Raw genomic sequence first — 16,116 nt, 5'->3', positions numbered from 1 at the left:
TATTAGACACACCCCACATATCCCTCTCCTAATGGAGAGTAGTGTAGAAATTTGGGGGCAAATGTAAAGTTATAACGAATGTAATGGTATACTTAACCGTCTTTGAGGGAATACACTTAATTTTATATCTACTGGGTCTCACACAACATATGAAAACAGACAGAACAATTACTGGAAAAAATGTAACTTTCTTACCAAGAGTTGTCTGGGAGTTGGGGTTTACATACTGATCTTTACTCCATTCAACCATACACTTTAAGATCGATACTAAGCACTCTAATCCCTTCTTCCTGAGGCTCAACTCCTAAAATGGAAGACACAACAAAGATGAAAATCTTCTTGGAAATATCCTCTTGTCAAGATGAGATTCACGTCAGTGCTTTCCTCCGGGGTAGTCGGACAACTTACAGAAAACTTCATTCACAGCTACACAGACAGTTCTTCAATTATATTTATTTTATCCTATGCTATGCACCTTTGTATAGTGCTTACCAGCAATGTTTTTTCTCTACTGCTTTATGAATATTAGCATCCCTTACAATCGTTGAGCAGCATCACAAGTGATCTGTACTGTTTTTGGTTGTGTTCCATATTGTTTAGAAGCAAGTCCTAGTGGATAGCAGCTTGCTATGTGAGGATAGTCTAGTGTACTGATTAGTCATTGATTACATTTAGAAATCTACTTTCAGACTAATACTCCTCACACATTAATACATAATGGTTCTTGATCTCTTATTAGAGAAGTTTCTCATATGTTTAAAGCACTAGCAAAGGATTACACATAGAGTTAACAGCATAAAATCGGTTTTTACTTAATACATCAGAATTGATTAACTTAAGTACAAAGGAGAAGTCAATTGTTCCCAACAAATAAGCAATATGAAACATATTGTGGTAAAATAAATATGACATGCTATTATCTTTAAAAGTGGAAACTTCCTTCTTGCAAGCAAGAGCCATGTACCACTGAGTTGGAGGAGACCTGGGTAGTAATCTCTGTATGTGGAAGCAGGACAAAATAATTCCCTTAACGATACCCTGTTCACATATGGTGCTGTAATCCATAACTGTGAATAATCAGCAACACTAATACATTCAAGTGTGGAGCATTATTTAATTATGTACACTGCTTCTTCTAAAAAGGACTTCAAAATATGCAGAACTAAAATCTATTGAAGGATTACTTGAAAAAAATGTTTTCATTGGAAGGCTGTGAAACTGTAACTATTAAAAAATATTCAACAGGATTATAAAATATTCACTTAATGCTTATCAATCATATGCACAGCAATTAAACACTGAGTATTTGGAAGAGGCAGAAAGAGCTTTAGGTCGCACAAGTGAACATATGGCTAACAGTCATGTATTTAATGTATTTAATTTATTAGGATGCAATTTTTCTTTTTTTTCAAACAAACTTTAATTTACTACTCAGAAAAAATATTACATTTGTTATGCTACAACACAGGCAATATATTAGTGTATGTGAGGAAACCTCATAGTGCGTGAGCAGTCTGAACTCAAGCATAAGAGGAAAATCGCCATTGTTTATTGCCTACCTCAAGTGCCTTCAGAACAAAAGACATAGGGCTAGATGTATCACTATTGGGAATAGCGATTACCTAACCACTGCCTCTTCTTATAAAATGTTTTACGAACATTCACAAAAGGGAATGGGTCCCTTGCGATTCCGTATTAGGTAGGGACGCCCTAAACATGCCGCTTCCTAATACCCAATCGGTATGTATTCGTAATTTCAAACTGCGATTCAGTAACACGTTACCAAATCGCAATTTGGGAATGATGCATACAAAAATTCACTTTTTTTCTGGTCGCAAATGAACAGAAAACAGCTTGACACATCTGGCCCATAGTTACAAGCCTTACTCAACAGTTCATCGAAGTTAAAAATCGCTCTGAAATCCCCTCCACTGTCTGCAAAAACTGATACACAACCACTCTCAGTCAGCCATCGTTATCGTACAAGGTTGTTTTATGCTCATTTCCATCAGGGAAATAAGTTATGGAGGGTGCCTGAAATTTCTTCACCAAAAAACTGGAAGTAAATTACTGTCTCTGACTTCTCAAATTTAAAGCTCTCAAGAACGTTCAAAACTTCAATAACCATCAACATGTATATCCCATACCCCTAAAAAAAAAAGATTTTACTGAACGCTTTGATCCTTCCACAACATCCTATTCTCTGGAACACTTCACTGTTGAAATCAGACACAGATCTCTCAAAAAACGTTCCTACAAACCAAACTTCTGTACCTTTCATTCCTCCCAACTCTCAATAAAGGAAGGATATGTCATCTGAAGATCACAGGACCCACTGACCTGGTCTGAAAGATGCAGTCAAGGCAGGCTGGTTTCAGATTGATCGCCTATCATCCCAAAACTGGCAAATAACATTACACCAGCTCTCAAAGTGCTAAGCAACAGTAAATCACACCAAGTAATTCCCAAGTAGCAATAGTACGTGACTCATTATGTCCATTCAACTGAAAAAAAAATTCAGCAGACATTCAAAACCAGTGTAGTCTGAAGACTTGAGCTGAAAAACATAATGGCACAAATATTCAACAAACATTCTTAAGCTCGGCATAAAGCTAAAACAATGTGAAAGAATTGTAAATGCACCATCCTAAATTAAACAATTCTTTAAACAGGCACATAAACAACATTTCTCAAATAAAATAAATTAAGAATAAATACTATTACAAGCTAATCAAAACAATACCAGATCTCTGAAAAAACCTCTCAATCCTCATTCAAACAAGCATTTACAATGCAATGGTTTCGCCTTTGGAAAAGTTAGAGTTATTGGCATTGTAAATGACAAAATTTGTATTTATGTGTTGGTTTTGAAAACAGATAAATACATGGCATTGTCATTTACATTGCCATTAGCTTAATCTCTGCAGTCACTCTGCACTCTCTAGCACTCCCTAGCACTCCCTACTCACTCTGCACTCCCTAGCACTCCCTACTCACTCTGCACTCTCTAGCACTCCCTAGCACTCCCTACTCACTCTGCACTCCCTAGCATTCCCTACTCACTCTGCACTCTCTAGCACTCCCTACTCACTCTGCACTCTGCATTCCCTATGCACTCCCTATGCACTCCCTAAGCACTCCATATGCACTCCCTATGCACTCTCCACTCCATATGCACTCTCCACTCCCTATGCACTCTCCACTCCCTATGCACTCTCCACTCCCTATGCACTCTCCACTCCCTATGCACTCTCCACTCCCTATGCACTCTCCACTCCCTATGCACTCTCCACTCTCCACTCCCTATGCACTCTCCACTCCCTATGCACTCTCCACTCTCCACTCCCTATGCACTCTCCACTCTCCACTCCCTATGCACTCTCCACTCCCTATGCACTCTCCACTCCCCATGCACTCTCCACTCCCCATGCACTCTCCACTCCCTATGCACTCTCCACTCCCTATGCACTCTCCACTCCCTATGCACTCTCCACTCCCTATGCACTCTCCACTCCCTATGCACTCCCTACTATTAAAGGTTATTTCTTCCAATGCAGTTTGGGTGCAGTGTGCGCTGCACTCTATACAAAGGTGGCGTCTAATATTGCTCTACTCAAGTCACATTTTCCAACGTCATCTTTTCAAAAAATATTTAAAAATGTAAAAAAAATATGTCAGAACCCCAAAATCACATGAAAATGTACTACTGGCGATGCTCTACCGAGCTGTGCTGTTTAAGAAGGGATCAGAGCAAGGGGTCCCCCCGATCTGAAAGGCCCTTGGGTGCCCCCCAGGTCCCTGCCGAAAGCATGCGACATTTGCAAGGAAGGAGCTCACCGAAGTTTCAAAAATTAATGAAAAATATTTAGAAGTCAGAAATAGTCACATCCGACCCATCAAAATGTACCCCTGAGTGTGGAGCTCAAACTGAGCCGGGTACAAGAGTCAGATCCTCAAAGGAGCTCCTCATTTGGAACTTCTTTGGACTTGCGACCTTGCAAGTTTAGTCCAAACAAGCATGTTCTGCTTGTAAGGACTGAGAACACAGCCTTCAACAAGGGAAAGTCCCCTTGAAGTGGGGCACAGGCTGTTCTAACCTAGGGCCACATAGGGAGGACCCTCACACCCCAATGCAACCCCCCCCAAACAACCCACATTTATCCACTTTTACAGAATTGGGAGCAAACTTTTGCTTGGAAACAAGAAGTCATCAAAGATGGCGTGTAATACTGGCACGGGGAGCGCTGCATACGTGTACATGGTATTACATTAAAAACTACATTCATAGTATTTCTAGACCCGGTTACTGGGGGGTGAGACTGCGGGGCACTGGGTGTAGTCCCGGGTTCCAAAGCAGGTTTGACCGGCACTCTTCATAAAGGGGGCCAGGCTCTACAGAGCAGCGCATAGGAGTTGCCCCACATGTATGCAAGTTCGGTGCGCCCCTAGCATAAGTGTGTGTTTATAATGTTACTCTGCTGGGTTGTGGGGGGCAGGGGTGATTCGACCTGGGTGGCAGTCATGTGGCACGTGCACTCCTTGCTCCACAAACCTCCAGCATCCAGGTGGCCACGATCTTCCGCATGTAGGGTTGCACTTCACGCTGCATGCACTTAAAGTAGGAAGCGGACGGCAGGCAGTTCTCCTCCGCCTTCAGCATGGGGATTCCACCTCGCAGCCCAGCAGCTGATGTTCCATGTCTCCCCCGGCGCGCGGTGCCTGCTCTTGAGAGGGGGTGCGGGGTGCCCGTGCTGTCCTGTGAGTGAGAGAGCTCCGTTCAGTGCTTGCTGCTGCTTCCGCTGCTGGAGCTCTCTGGAGGCTCCGGCTCTGCCCAGCTCTCAGCTCAAGTCTCCTCCTGCGGCAGGCCCACACGGCCCTCCAGTGCTCACATCAAAGCCGGCGCCGACTTAAAGAGGGGGCGGATTCAGCAAGCAAATATGTGAGTCATTGTGAGAATTAGTGAGTGGTTAAGCGTGTGGCTTATTCTGAGTAAGGGAGTGAGTGCACGATTTGGAGGAGACACCAAGAGAGTCTGGGGGGGGGGGGGCAGGAACGGTTAGACGGACAGCGGGAGGGCGGGAACGGACAGCGGGAGGGGGGGGGTCGGGAACGGGATTAAAACAAACAAAGTGAAAACACATTTATAAACAAAATGCTCCTTACCTGATCGCTTCGTGGGAACTCGAATCTTGCAGCCAACTCCAACAACAGACACTTGTAAAAGGAAGAAAGCAGGCAGACTCGAAAAAAAAAAATAACACACACCCACCGCCGCGATGACGAACAGAAGTGGGTGGAGAGGGAAAGAATCGCGGGAACGCCCCCGAATCTGGTCCGGCCTTGACGGACAGATCCGGCTCCCAATGGCTAGCCTCCATTTATGGAGCTAGCCAATGGGAGCCGGGGGACGTTCCTGAAGCACATATAGTAAACAATAGATTTCTCTGGGGGCGGAGCTAAAGCTCCGTGCCCCAGGCGAAACCTAAAAAGGGTGCACGGTTACCGTATTAGAGAAGATCCACCTTATCAAGGATAAAACTAGCTCTGATGCACCATCCCATCTTGAACATCTTCAATCATCAAAATCTTCCCAAATTATTTAATACACAAAATCATCAGCAACCATATATATCCCAAAAATAAAGGCCACCTTTTTCTCTTATGCAATACATATTACCATATCTTTAATTTATCCTCATCACGAGGAAGATTTCTCAATGAACTTCCACTGTATGGTCAAAAAACTATGAAAAATGGGAAAAATATGTTCCAATAAAACGGTCAAATCCGGTTTTAATCCCATCTGTTGCACGGATATTACAGTAATCAAGGTTTGACTTTATAGGTATCATAGTCTGGACAATGTGGGCACCTACTCAACAAGTTTTTGCGACCCCTCTAACTTTTGGCACAGCTGATACAGATGCTCAAAATCTGTAGGTTCTTGAGAAAGTCATTTAAAAAACTAAAGTACTAGACCAGTATATAGTAATCCCCTGTGCAAGCACGGAAGTCAGAATAGCAGGAGGGAGCTGTATTACATCCGCTTAAATACGTGCAAGTCTAAATCTTATGTCCTCAGTGAAAGCACAGCCCACTGGTTGAGTGAATCCGATTTTTTGTATGCATCCAAAATGTTCAATTCAAAACTTGTTTAATTTTGATTGAAAAAATATGATCAAAAGATAAAACTAATAACCTACTTGTCTCTATCTTCCAGCTTTTTCTTTTGTTTACCACCAACTTTTTTGGAAAAGATTGAGTCTTACTGCAACTGCAAGTGGGTGGTTTGTTGAGAGAAATGACATTCATGGTGTTCAACCGTTTTACCCCTTCAGAACTTTCCCTAATGCAAACCAGAAATCATGTCCACGAAATCGGCACCAATTTGTGATACCCAGGTTCAATGTTCCTGTTCAGAAGTGTCAATTTGTCAGCAACAATATCGCAATACTGAGATGTCATCACTATCACCTCTCCAGGCATTCAGCATCTAAGTCATTTACCATTGTTGCCACTGTAGAGTATGTTCCTACTCCTTGTATTGCTAGTCACTTGGCTGGCTCTACTGCAGCTGGCTTCTATAAGCATTGTTTCTTCTTCTAATGCCATGACTTATAGAAAATGGCAAAGAACCTGACTAGGTCTCCTATTACTTGAGAGCTGAAGTTGATAGGGACATATATTCAGACCCTCAAGGATTTTGTAAGTTTGCTATATGAACAAAAAAGAAAAGAAAATTCACGAAATTGGGCCATTGCAAAAACAAAAGCCTCTGCACATTCTTAAAGAAAACCTTTGTTCAACTCTCCTTGTATTGAAGCTGCGCTGCAGTGCTGGGCCAATAAAAGGAGGCTGAGTAGGAGAGATGTGTTTTCTTACTCTCTCCCTGCTGAATGGTGTCTTGCAGATGCAGAGGCTGCCACCTCTAAATGTAAATGTAAATGTTTTTGAGCTTGTAAAGCGCACTGCTACCCGTCCATAGGTTTCCTGGCGCTGTATAACTCTGGGGAACCCGTCCTGGCTTTCCACACAGCCAGGAGAGAAAGACGGCAGGAGACCAGGACTAAGTAGGTTTGAGGTCTTGTCCTTCTTTGGAAGTCTCCCGGCCCCTTTCCCCAGGGCATCTAACTTCGTACTCACCCGACTTCAGATTAGCACCCCATACCTGCTGTGGACAGTCTTTCTACATGACGCCTCCCTCCCACGGTTTGTAACTGCCATCAGTCCTCCTCTTCTTTCTTGCACCCCCAATTCGCATGACACCCCCTTTCTGACTCTATTGCCACCCCACTGCTTCCTCTTTTACCACTGTGACACAGAATCAGCAGCATGAAATACATGGAATTGTTCCTCTTGTCCCCTTTGTCCTCCCCTATCTTAATGTAAGGTGGAAGTAAGGTCCCTAAAGGGACACCCAGTTCCAGCACCATGCATTTGATGCTGGGAAGCATGACAGCAGAGTAGTGACAGAGAGAACAGCTATTTCATCTGACCATCGTGCAGAGTTGTCACAGATCATGATAACATGTGTGGTTATGCTGTCAATGATCCATCTAAAATCTTTCAAAAGAAAGTATAATAAAGCTATGCAACAAATATAAAGGTAGCAAACACTGCACGCATAGGTGCAAAACTATACCAGAGATCACCAATGGCATTGGTGAAGCCAATAGGCGTCACCTTTAACAGGTGAGTGCCCACGTATTGGCTTTGGCAGTGCTTTTTAGTTCATTGTCGAGTAGCAGAGCAGAATCTGCGATAGTAGCAGGGAGAGATGAGTGAGTCTACCCTTCATGTCAAAGAATTCTAGCTCCATGTGGCTCCAGTCACCCATGGCAGGTGAGTAGTCTCCTATGCCCTGTTAGGTGCACAAGTTACTACTTATGTAACGATATATCTGTAAGAGACATTAGTTAGTGATAGATTCCTTACCTTAGAATATCCCCAGGCGTCAGACTGGATCCGGAAATTTTTCGCGTAGCAGTACCCTTGCGCGTCGGTATGCGTCGTCTGCGGCTCCGCATCCGTCGGCGTCGCGGGCGCCATGATGACGTCGTCGGAGTACTTAGACGCCGCCTCCGCGTGCTGACGTCAGTTCTTGGACACAGCTTTTCCGCACCAGAAGCGCTGAGCTATGTTAAAAACCAACACTGGTGCCATTGAAACTAGGGCCCTGAAAGGGGATGACCTTAACCCTAGATATTGGTTCGCAGAACGGGGAGGATGGGTGGGTCGCTAAGGAATCTATCACTAACTAATGTCTCTTACAGATATATCGTTACACAAGTAGTAACTTGTGCATCTGAAAGAGACACGTTAGTGATAGATTCCTTACCTTAGAATAGATACCCCAGCAATACCAACCCCGGTGGTGGGTCTGCGAACCAATAATCACACCAGAAAGTCCTGGAGGACAGAATGGCCAAAGAAGCCATCCCTCCAGACTTGACTGTCCAGGCAATAGTGTCTTGCAAACCTGTGCAGCGAGGCCCACGTAGCTGCCTGGCAAATGTCCTGCAAGGGCACTCCCCGGCCCAGGACAGTTGTAGTCGCCGTGGCCCGAGTGGAATGAGCCCGTAATCCAACAGGGGGCTCCTTTTTAGCCAAGGAGTAACATGCCTGGATACTCAAGATAATCCACCGAGAGATGGTCCGCTTGTGCACCGCCTTTCCCTTCTTAGCGCCCACGTAACCAACAAAGAGTTGGTCATCCACCCGGAACTGGCGCGTGCGATCCAGATAGAAAGAGAGCGCACGTTTTGGGTCCAGACGGTGGAGCCGCTCTTCCTCTTTAGAGGGATGCGGTGGCGGAAAGAAGGTAGGCAAGGTGATTGACTGCCCGATGTGGAAGGCCGTGACAACCTTGGGCAGGAAAGATGGCCTAGTCCGCAACACAACCTTGTCCGGATGGACAGAAAGGAAGGGGGGTTTAGATGAAAGAGCCTGGAGCTCACTCACTCTCCTGGCAGAGGTGATGGCAACCAGGAAAGCAGTCTTCAGAGTAAGAAGGCGGAGAGGGCAGTTGTGAAGTGGCTCAAAGGGAGCGCACATCAGAAATGTAAGAACAAGGTTCAAGTCCCACTGAGGCATCACAAACGGAACAGGAGGGAACGTGTGTGTGATGCCCTTCAAAAACCTATTTACAATCGGGGACTTGTTATGTTATGTTATTATTATTATTATAATTGCATTTATTGAGCGCGCAGCTACCCGAATGTTTCCCGGCGCTAAAGAAAACAGAAAGTGAGTGAGTTTAAGAGGGAATCAGGACACAAATTAAGTATTAAAAAGCCAGGTCTTAATTCCTTTGCGGAATGTCAAATAACAGTTTTCAGATCGCAAGGATTGGGGCATGGAATTCCATAAGGACGGTGCCAGTAGAGCAAATGAGCGGCCGCCCATTTTAGCTCTATTGACCCGAGGGATCAGAAATTTATTTTGTGTGGAGGATCTCAGTGTACGGGAGGGAACATAATGCTGGACTAAGGAGGATAGATATTTGGGGGCTTTATCCATTTTAATATGGTGCATTAAGCAGAGAGCTTTAAATTTTACTCGGTTCTCAATGCGCAACCAGTGCAGCTTGCGTAGATGGATGGAGGCCGATGATCTGGCAGGCAAGTTACAGAGAAGGCGGACTGCCATATTCTGGACCACCTGAAGTTTCTTTGTTACCTCCTTACAAGCACCCAGAAGCAGAATGTTCCCGTAGTCCATGCGTGAGGTGACAAGGGCCTGGACCACAGTCCTCAGGGTATCAGCTGGAAGCATCCACGTGATTTTTCTCAGCCACCTTATGATGGTAGTACAGGTGGCAGAGACTTTTACAACATGTTGCTTAAATGACAGCTGGTTGTCAAAAAAGACCCCGAGGTTGCGAACTGAGGCTGAAGGGGTAGGAGTGGGACCCATCTGTTATGTTATGTTAAAGGAATTTGGTACCGCGCGCATTCACCAATTGGTTTCTTGGCGCTCAAAGACATGTGGAAAGAAGGCACGGGGGAGTAGAAGCAGCTAGTCGTGAGCAAGATGGAACAGGTAAGTTTTCAGGAGTTTGCGGAAAATAAGATAGTCAGGTGTGAGCCGTATTGAGAGGGGGAGAGAGTTCCAGGTGGACAGAGCGAGAAAGGAAAAACAAGCACCAACGTGTTTCTTACGTTTAAACCTGGGAGTGATCAAGAGGTTGTGAGCAGAAGATCTAAGGTGGCGAGAGGGAACGTGGGGGTGCAAACAGAGGGAAATAAAAGCAGGGGCAGAGGCAGATAGTGATTTGAAGACAGTGCATCCCATTTTGAAGGTACAACGGTGCGCGACCGGGAGCCAGTGTAATTTTTTCAACATCGGCGTGACATGATGGTGTTTGGGCTGTTGAAAAATTAATCTGGCTGCCTGGTTTTGCACCAGTTGGAGCCGATGAAGATGGTATGCGGGGATCCCCACGTATAGACAGTTGGCATAGTCTATACGTGAGGTAACCAGGGCCATGATGACAAGGGTGAGAGCCTCTGAAGATAAATACCTTCGGATCTTCCCGATTCTGCGAAGGTGAAAGAAGCAGGTCGAGGTAACAGCATTGATGTGGGGCCGCATCGAAAGGTCACTAGAGATAATGACTCCCAAGCTCTTCACAGAATTGACAGGACAAGGGGGGGGGGACCAAGGGCTAGGGGCCAGAAATTAGGAGTCCAAGGGTGCGAAGGCCCACCGATCAGAACCAACTCTGTCTTGCTAGGGTTGAGCTTCAGCTGACTGAAGTTCATCCATTCGAAGATGGTAAGCATTATTGATTGAAAGTTGGAACAAGAGAGAGGGGAGGGGTCGATGGGAAAAATGAGTTGCAGAACATCTGCATAATTGAAGATGGTAACAGAGGAGTGTCGAAGAGAGGCAAGAAGGGGCTGCATATAAAGATTAAACAAAAGAGGGGACAAGGCAGAACCCTGGGGAACACCACAGGAAAGTGAGATTTGAGGAGCGGAGAAGGTGGACAGTTGTACCGATTGGAAGCGGCGTTGGAGAAAGGACACAATCCAAGACAGGGCCGGGCCAGTGATGCCAGCATTTCTGACACGGTCGATCAAGATGTCATGATCGACCGTGTCAAAAGCGGCCGAGAGATCTAATGGCACCAGGGCCTGGGCCAAGTTCTTATCAGCCCCCTGTCTCAGTGCATCCATGACCGCAACCACCACTGCCTCCGTGGAGTGGGCTGGTCTGAAACCTGCCTGTTGGTCATCAAGGAAATGAGTTTCCTCGATGAAGGCACTCAGGCAACGGGTGACATAGGTCTCCAGGACCTTCCCCAGATAGGGGAGAAGGGAGATAGGTCGATAGTTACCTAGGACCGCAGGGTCAGAACCGGGTTTTTTTAGAATAGGTACCACCACTGCTTTTTTGAAAGCATCGGGGACAGAGCCTGTGGAGAGTGAATGATTTAGCAGATCAAGAGGAGGACCAGGACAAGCCATAAAGGCGTCTCTTAGGATTTGGGGAGGGCAGCAGTCGTGGGGAGAACCGGAGCCGACAGCCTGTAATAACGAAAGAAAAATGTCCAGAGAAATAGGGGGGAATTCATGCAGGGAACGAGGATTCGAAGAGGGGAGGACACTAACCTGGGGCGTGGAAGTGGAGGGGATATTGTTTTTGATAATGGAGATTTTATCAATAAAGAAAGAGTTTAAAGAGTCGCACAGAGTCTGCGAGGGTTATGTTATGTTATGTTAAAATCAATTTGTAAAGCGCTCGTACGCCCGTGGGCTTCATGGCGCTATAGGAAAAGTGAAGAATCCGTCCAACATAACACTAAGCAAACAATGGCTAATGGTAGGCTTGAGAGAACAGCCAAGTTTTTAATCCCTTACGAAAGGTGAGTAGATCCTTACTCTGCCTAATCGGTAAGGGGATGGAGTTCCAAAGTGAGGCTGCTAGATGGCGAAAGCAGCAGCCTCCCTGTCGCTTCCTTTTAAAGCGAGACACCTCCAGTAGGGATTTATGAGCAGAGCGCAGGCTTCTGGTAGGTATATATTTAGAGATCAGACGATGAATAAAGGCAGGACCTTTATCTTGTGTGGCCTTGAAGGTGATACAACCTGCTTTAAAGGCTATGCGCTGGGAAATCGGAAGCCAGTGTAGCTTTTCTAGTCCTGGTTTAATAGAAGACCATTTTGGCTGTTGTAAGATGAGTCAAGCCGCCTGATTCTGGACAAGTTGAAGTCTCTTCAACAGGCCCACTGGAAGTCCCAGATAGACGCTGTTGGAATAGTCCAGGCGGGACATGACCAAGGCGATAGTAACCTGGATTAAGGCAGACTTGGTGAGGAGGTGAGCAATTTCTTTTATTTTCCTCATTTGGAAAAAGCTTGCTGAGACCACGGCGCCCACCTGGGTTTTTAAGGACAGGTCCGAGTGGAGCGTGATGCCTAGGCTCTTTACAGCAGTGGACCTTACAGGGGGGATGCCCTGAGACTGAGGCGTAACACGATCAGGGAGGGAAAGTTCAGCCACGATGGAAAAGATTTCTTTTGATTTTGATGCTGCGCTGATAATTTTCTGGGAGTAGTGGGAGGATTTGGCCAAAATGATAGATTTTTTGTAGGATTTTAATAGGTCAGTGTAGATGGACTTTAATAGGGGATCATAGTTTCGCCTCCAGCGACGCTCAGCCTGTCTAAGAAGTAATTTGTCAGCTTTCAGTTGGTCAGTAAACCAACGCTGAGCGTCGTGAGGACGTTTAGATTTAATAGTTTTAACAGGGGCGACCACGTCGCTGGCTTGGGACAGCCAATGGTCAAGTGTGGCAGTTTGAAAATTCAAGTCAGAGTGATCAGAGGGGAGTGTGGAGGCGAGGGTCGAATGAAAAAGGGAAATGTCGGCATGCTTTCAATTGCGTGCCGAGAAATTGGATACTGAGGGGGGACGGGTAGGAACTGAAATTTTCAGGGAGAAAGAAATAAAAAAGTGATCAGACCAGGTGCAGGGGTAAACCAGGGGAGGAGAGATATCCAGGTTAGTTGTCCATACCTGGTCAAGGGTATGGCCCCTGTTGTGAGTTGCGACGAAGATATGTTGCAAAAAATTAAGACCAAGTAGTAGGTCGGTAAATTCAAGCGAGGGAGTAGATTCATGGGGATCTAATGGCCAGTAATTGAAGTCACCGATGATCAGGACCCTGGCGGAATTAATGGCTGTCTGAGAGATGAGATCACCAAACAGGGATGAGAAGGAAGGCATATTAACAGGGGGGCGGTAAACTAAGACACAGATGAGAGTGTGTGGGAGACGTGAGTTTCAGCGTGAGTATATCAGAGTTTAATATAGGAGAGGTTATTAGGGAGGTGAATAGTAAGTCAGAACGGATAATGGCAGCAACTCCCTCACCCGGTCTACCAGAAGACCTGTTAGATTGAAGGATATAAAATCCCGTTGGTATAGCGGCCATGATGTCCGGGAAGGAATCCACCTGGAGCCAGGTTTCTGCGAGGAGCAAGATGTCAATGTTGCCACTGTCCAGGAGTTGAAATATTTCGAGTTGATGTTTCGGGAGTGAACTGGTGTTAAGATAAACTATAGAAATGGAGCGAGCACCAAGAGAATTGGTACTGATGGATGTGGGGGCGGCATTACAGTGGATGGGGGTGACAGGGAGAGGGGCCCGGGGGGTGTTAGAAGGAAGAGAGGACAGTATGCCACAGTTCTGTGCAATAGCAACTATGTCAGGAGCAGGGGGGGCACAACATTGAAAGGAATAAAGATCTTGAGATGAGTAAACAATGCAACAGGCAGCATGCATGGGCCCGGGCCTCGGTCGGCCGCGGACGGGCGCAGACGGGCTTGACTTGTGCGCGACTTCGGCGCGAAGTCGGCGCTCCCGCTGCGCTCGTCCGCTGCGCTTCGTCCAGGTCGCCATTTATGCTGACTGACGTGAACCACTAGCCCGCTCACCTGCACGGTGGAGAGGCAGGGCGGAAGTGGTGCAGAACCGGAAGTGGCGCTCGTGCAGGGACCCTCCGCGCAAACGGCACACTGCCGGGGCGGACCGGGGTCGAGAGCGAAGTAACTAAGGTGAGCAAGTTACCGTGACAGTCCAAGAAAAAATAAAGCGAGCGCTAAAGGGCATAACACAAAATATAGCCAAGACAGTTTTAAAATAAGCAAGCAGCTCGTAATCAGCTGAGTAAGGTTTAAAAGTTAATCGGCAGCGCTGGCGCACGCCCGCAGCCTTCAAGCCACGTATGTCCGTATGACTTGAACAAAGAAGGTTGATCAGGCAGCCTCAGAAAGGCTGAAAGGGCAGAAAGGTAGCCCTTGATAGTGCCCAGAGCTGAGCCCTGCTGGGCAAGAGAAAGAAGGAAGAGAAGAACCTCAGAAAGAGGGGCAGAAAGTGGATCCACAGCCTTTGCTGTGCACCATGCCACAAACTTATTCCACCTGCAGGCGTATACCGATTTTGTGGAGGGACGCCTGGCTGCCAGAATGACATTACAGACTTCAGGAGGCAAGTCAATTGGCCTCAACTGTCGCCGCTCAATCTCCAAGCTTGTAGGTGGAGACTGGACAGGTTTGGGTGGAGGACCGTCCCCTGCTGCTGCGACAGAAGGTCCTCCTGAAGAGGCAGACGAACCAGGGGATCGACTGACATACTGAGTAGCTCTGGATACCAGTATCTTCGTGCCCAGTCCGGAGCCACAAGGATGACTTGGGCCCGGTCGCACTTTATCTTCTTCAGCACTCTGGGCAGAAGTGGTATAGGCGGAAAGGCGTACAACAGACCGCAACTCCACTCGCGACGAAAAGCGTCGCCGAGCAAGTGCCGCCTTGGAAATTCCAACGCGCAGAACTGATGACATTGCGCGTTCTCTTCTGTGGCGAATAGATCTAACCAAGGCTCTCCCCACTACTGAAAGAGGCCTTGCGCCACGTCCGAGTTCAGACGCCAGTCGTGATCCATCATGCACCGACGGCTAGTTTGTCCGCCCTGGCGTTCAGAAAACCTGCCAGGTGTTGAACCACCAGGGTCACGCCCTGATGTTCCAGCCACTGCCAGAGGCGCAGACCCTCCTGGCAAAGGGTCCACGACCCCACCCCGCCCTGTTTGTTGCAGTACCACATGGCGGTTGTGTTGTCCGTGAACACCTGCACTGCACTCCCCCGGACAGAGGGGAGGAATGCCTTCAGTGCTAGACGAATCGCCCGCAGCTCCAAAAGGTTGATATGGAGCAAGGACTCTGCCGGAGACCAGAGGCCTCTGATCTCCGCCTCTCCAATGTGGCCTCCCCAGCCCTGGAGGGACGCGTCCGTCACAACTACGTGCTCCGGTTGGGGAAGGGAGAGGGATCTGCCGCTGACCCAATCGCGGTCCGTGAGCCACCACTGCAGCTGTCTCGCAGTGCCCTCCGAGATCAGGACATGGTCGGAAAGGTTGCCCTGATGCTGGGCCCACTGAAACTTCAGGTCCCACTGCAGAGCCCGCATCCGCCACCGGGCGTGATGCACCAGAAGGATGCAGGAGGCCATCAGCCCCAGAAGCCGCAGCGTCAACCTGACCGAGACCCGGGATAAAGGCCGAAAGAGTGGAATCAGAGCCTGAATATCCCGAACCCGCTGCTTGGGAGGATAAACCCGAAACAGCGCCGAGTCGAGAACCGCTCTGATGAAGAGGAGCTTCTGAGAGGGGCACAGGTGTGACTTCAGCACATTGATGGAGAACCCCAGCTGGTGCAGGAGGTCTGCCGTCGTCTGAGGTGGCTGACGACTGACTGGGGCGAGCCTGCCTTTAACAACCAGTCGTCGAGGTAGGGGAAGACTGAAACCCCTAACCTGCGCAGATGAGCTGCGACCACCGCCATCACCTTTGTGAACACCCGTGGGGCGCTGGTAAGGCCGAAGGGGAGCACGGTAAACTGAAAGTGCTCGTGGCCAACCGTGAACCGCAGGTAGCGCCGCTGGGCCGGCAGGACGGGGATGTGGACATAAGCGTCCTGCAAGTCCAACGCTACCATCCAGTCTTCTGGGTCCAGGGCAGCTAGGACCCGAGCCAGTGTCAGCATTTTGAACTTCTCCTTCCGGAGGAAGCCGTTGACGTTCCGTAGGTCGACGATAGGGCGAAGGCCCCCT

The 16,116-nt window shown here is 47.5% G+C and overlaps 1 protein-coding gene across 1 annotated transcript in view; it reads right to left on the bottom strand.

The window, feature by feature from the left end:
- The window catches only part of ARFGEF1 (ARF guanine nucleotide exchange factor 1), a 972,411-nt gene that overhangs the window by 504,285 nt on the left and 452,010 nt on the right, over nt 1-16,116 (bottom strand). The window contains exon 13 of the mRNA XM_078687191.1: nt 196-304. Coding sequence (XP_078543317.1) covers nt 196-304 — 109 coding nt within the window. The remainder of the gene's footprint in view (nt 1-195; nt 305-16,116) is intronic.

This window comes from Lissotriton helveticus, chromosome 4_1, assembly GCF_964261635.1.
Source record: "Lissotriton helveticus chromosome 4_1, aLisHel1.1, whole genome shotgun sequence".
Classification (NCBI taxonomy): domain Eukaryota; kingdom Metazoa; phylum Chordata; class Amphibia; order Caudata; family Salamandridae; genus Lissotriton; species Lissotriton helveticus.
The sequence above is the reverse complement of the archived record's forward strand: the minus strand, read 5'-3'. Positions and strand labels throughout refer to the sequence as shown.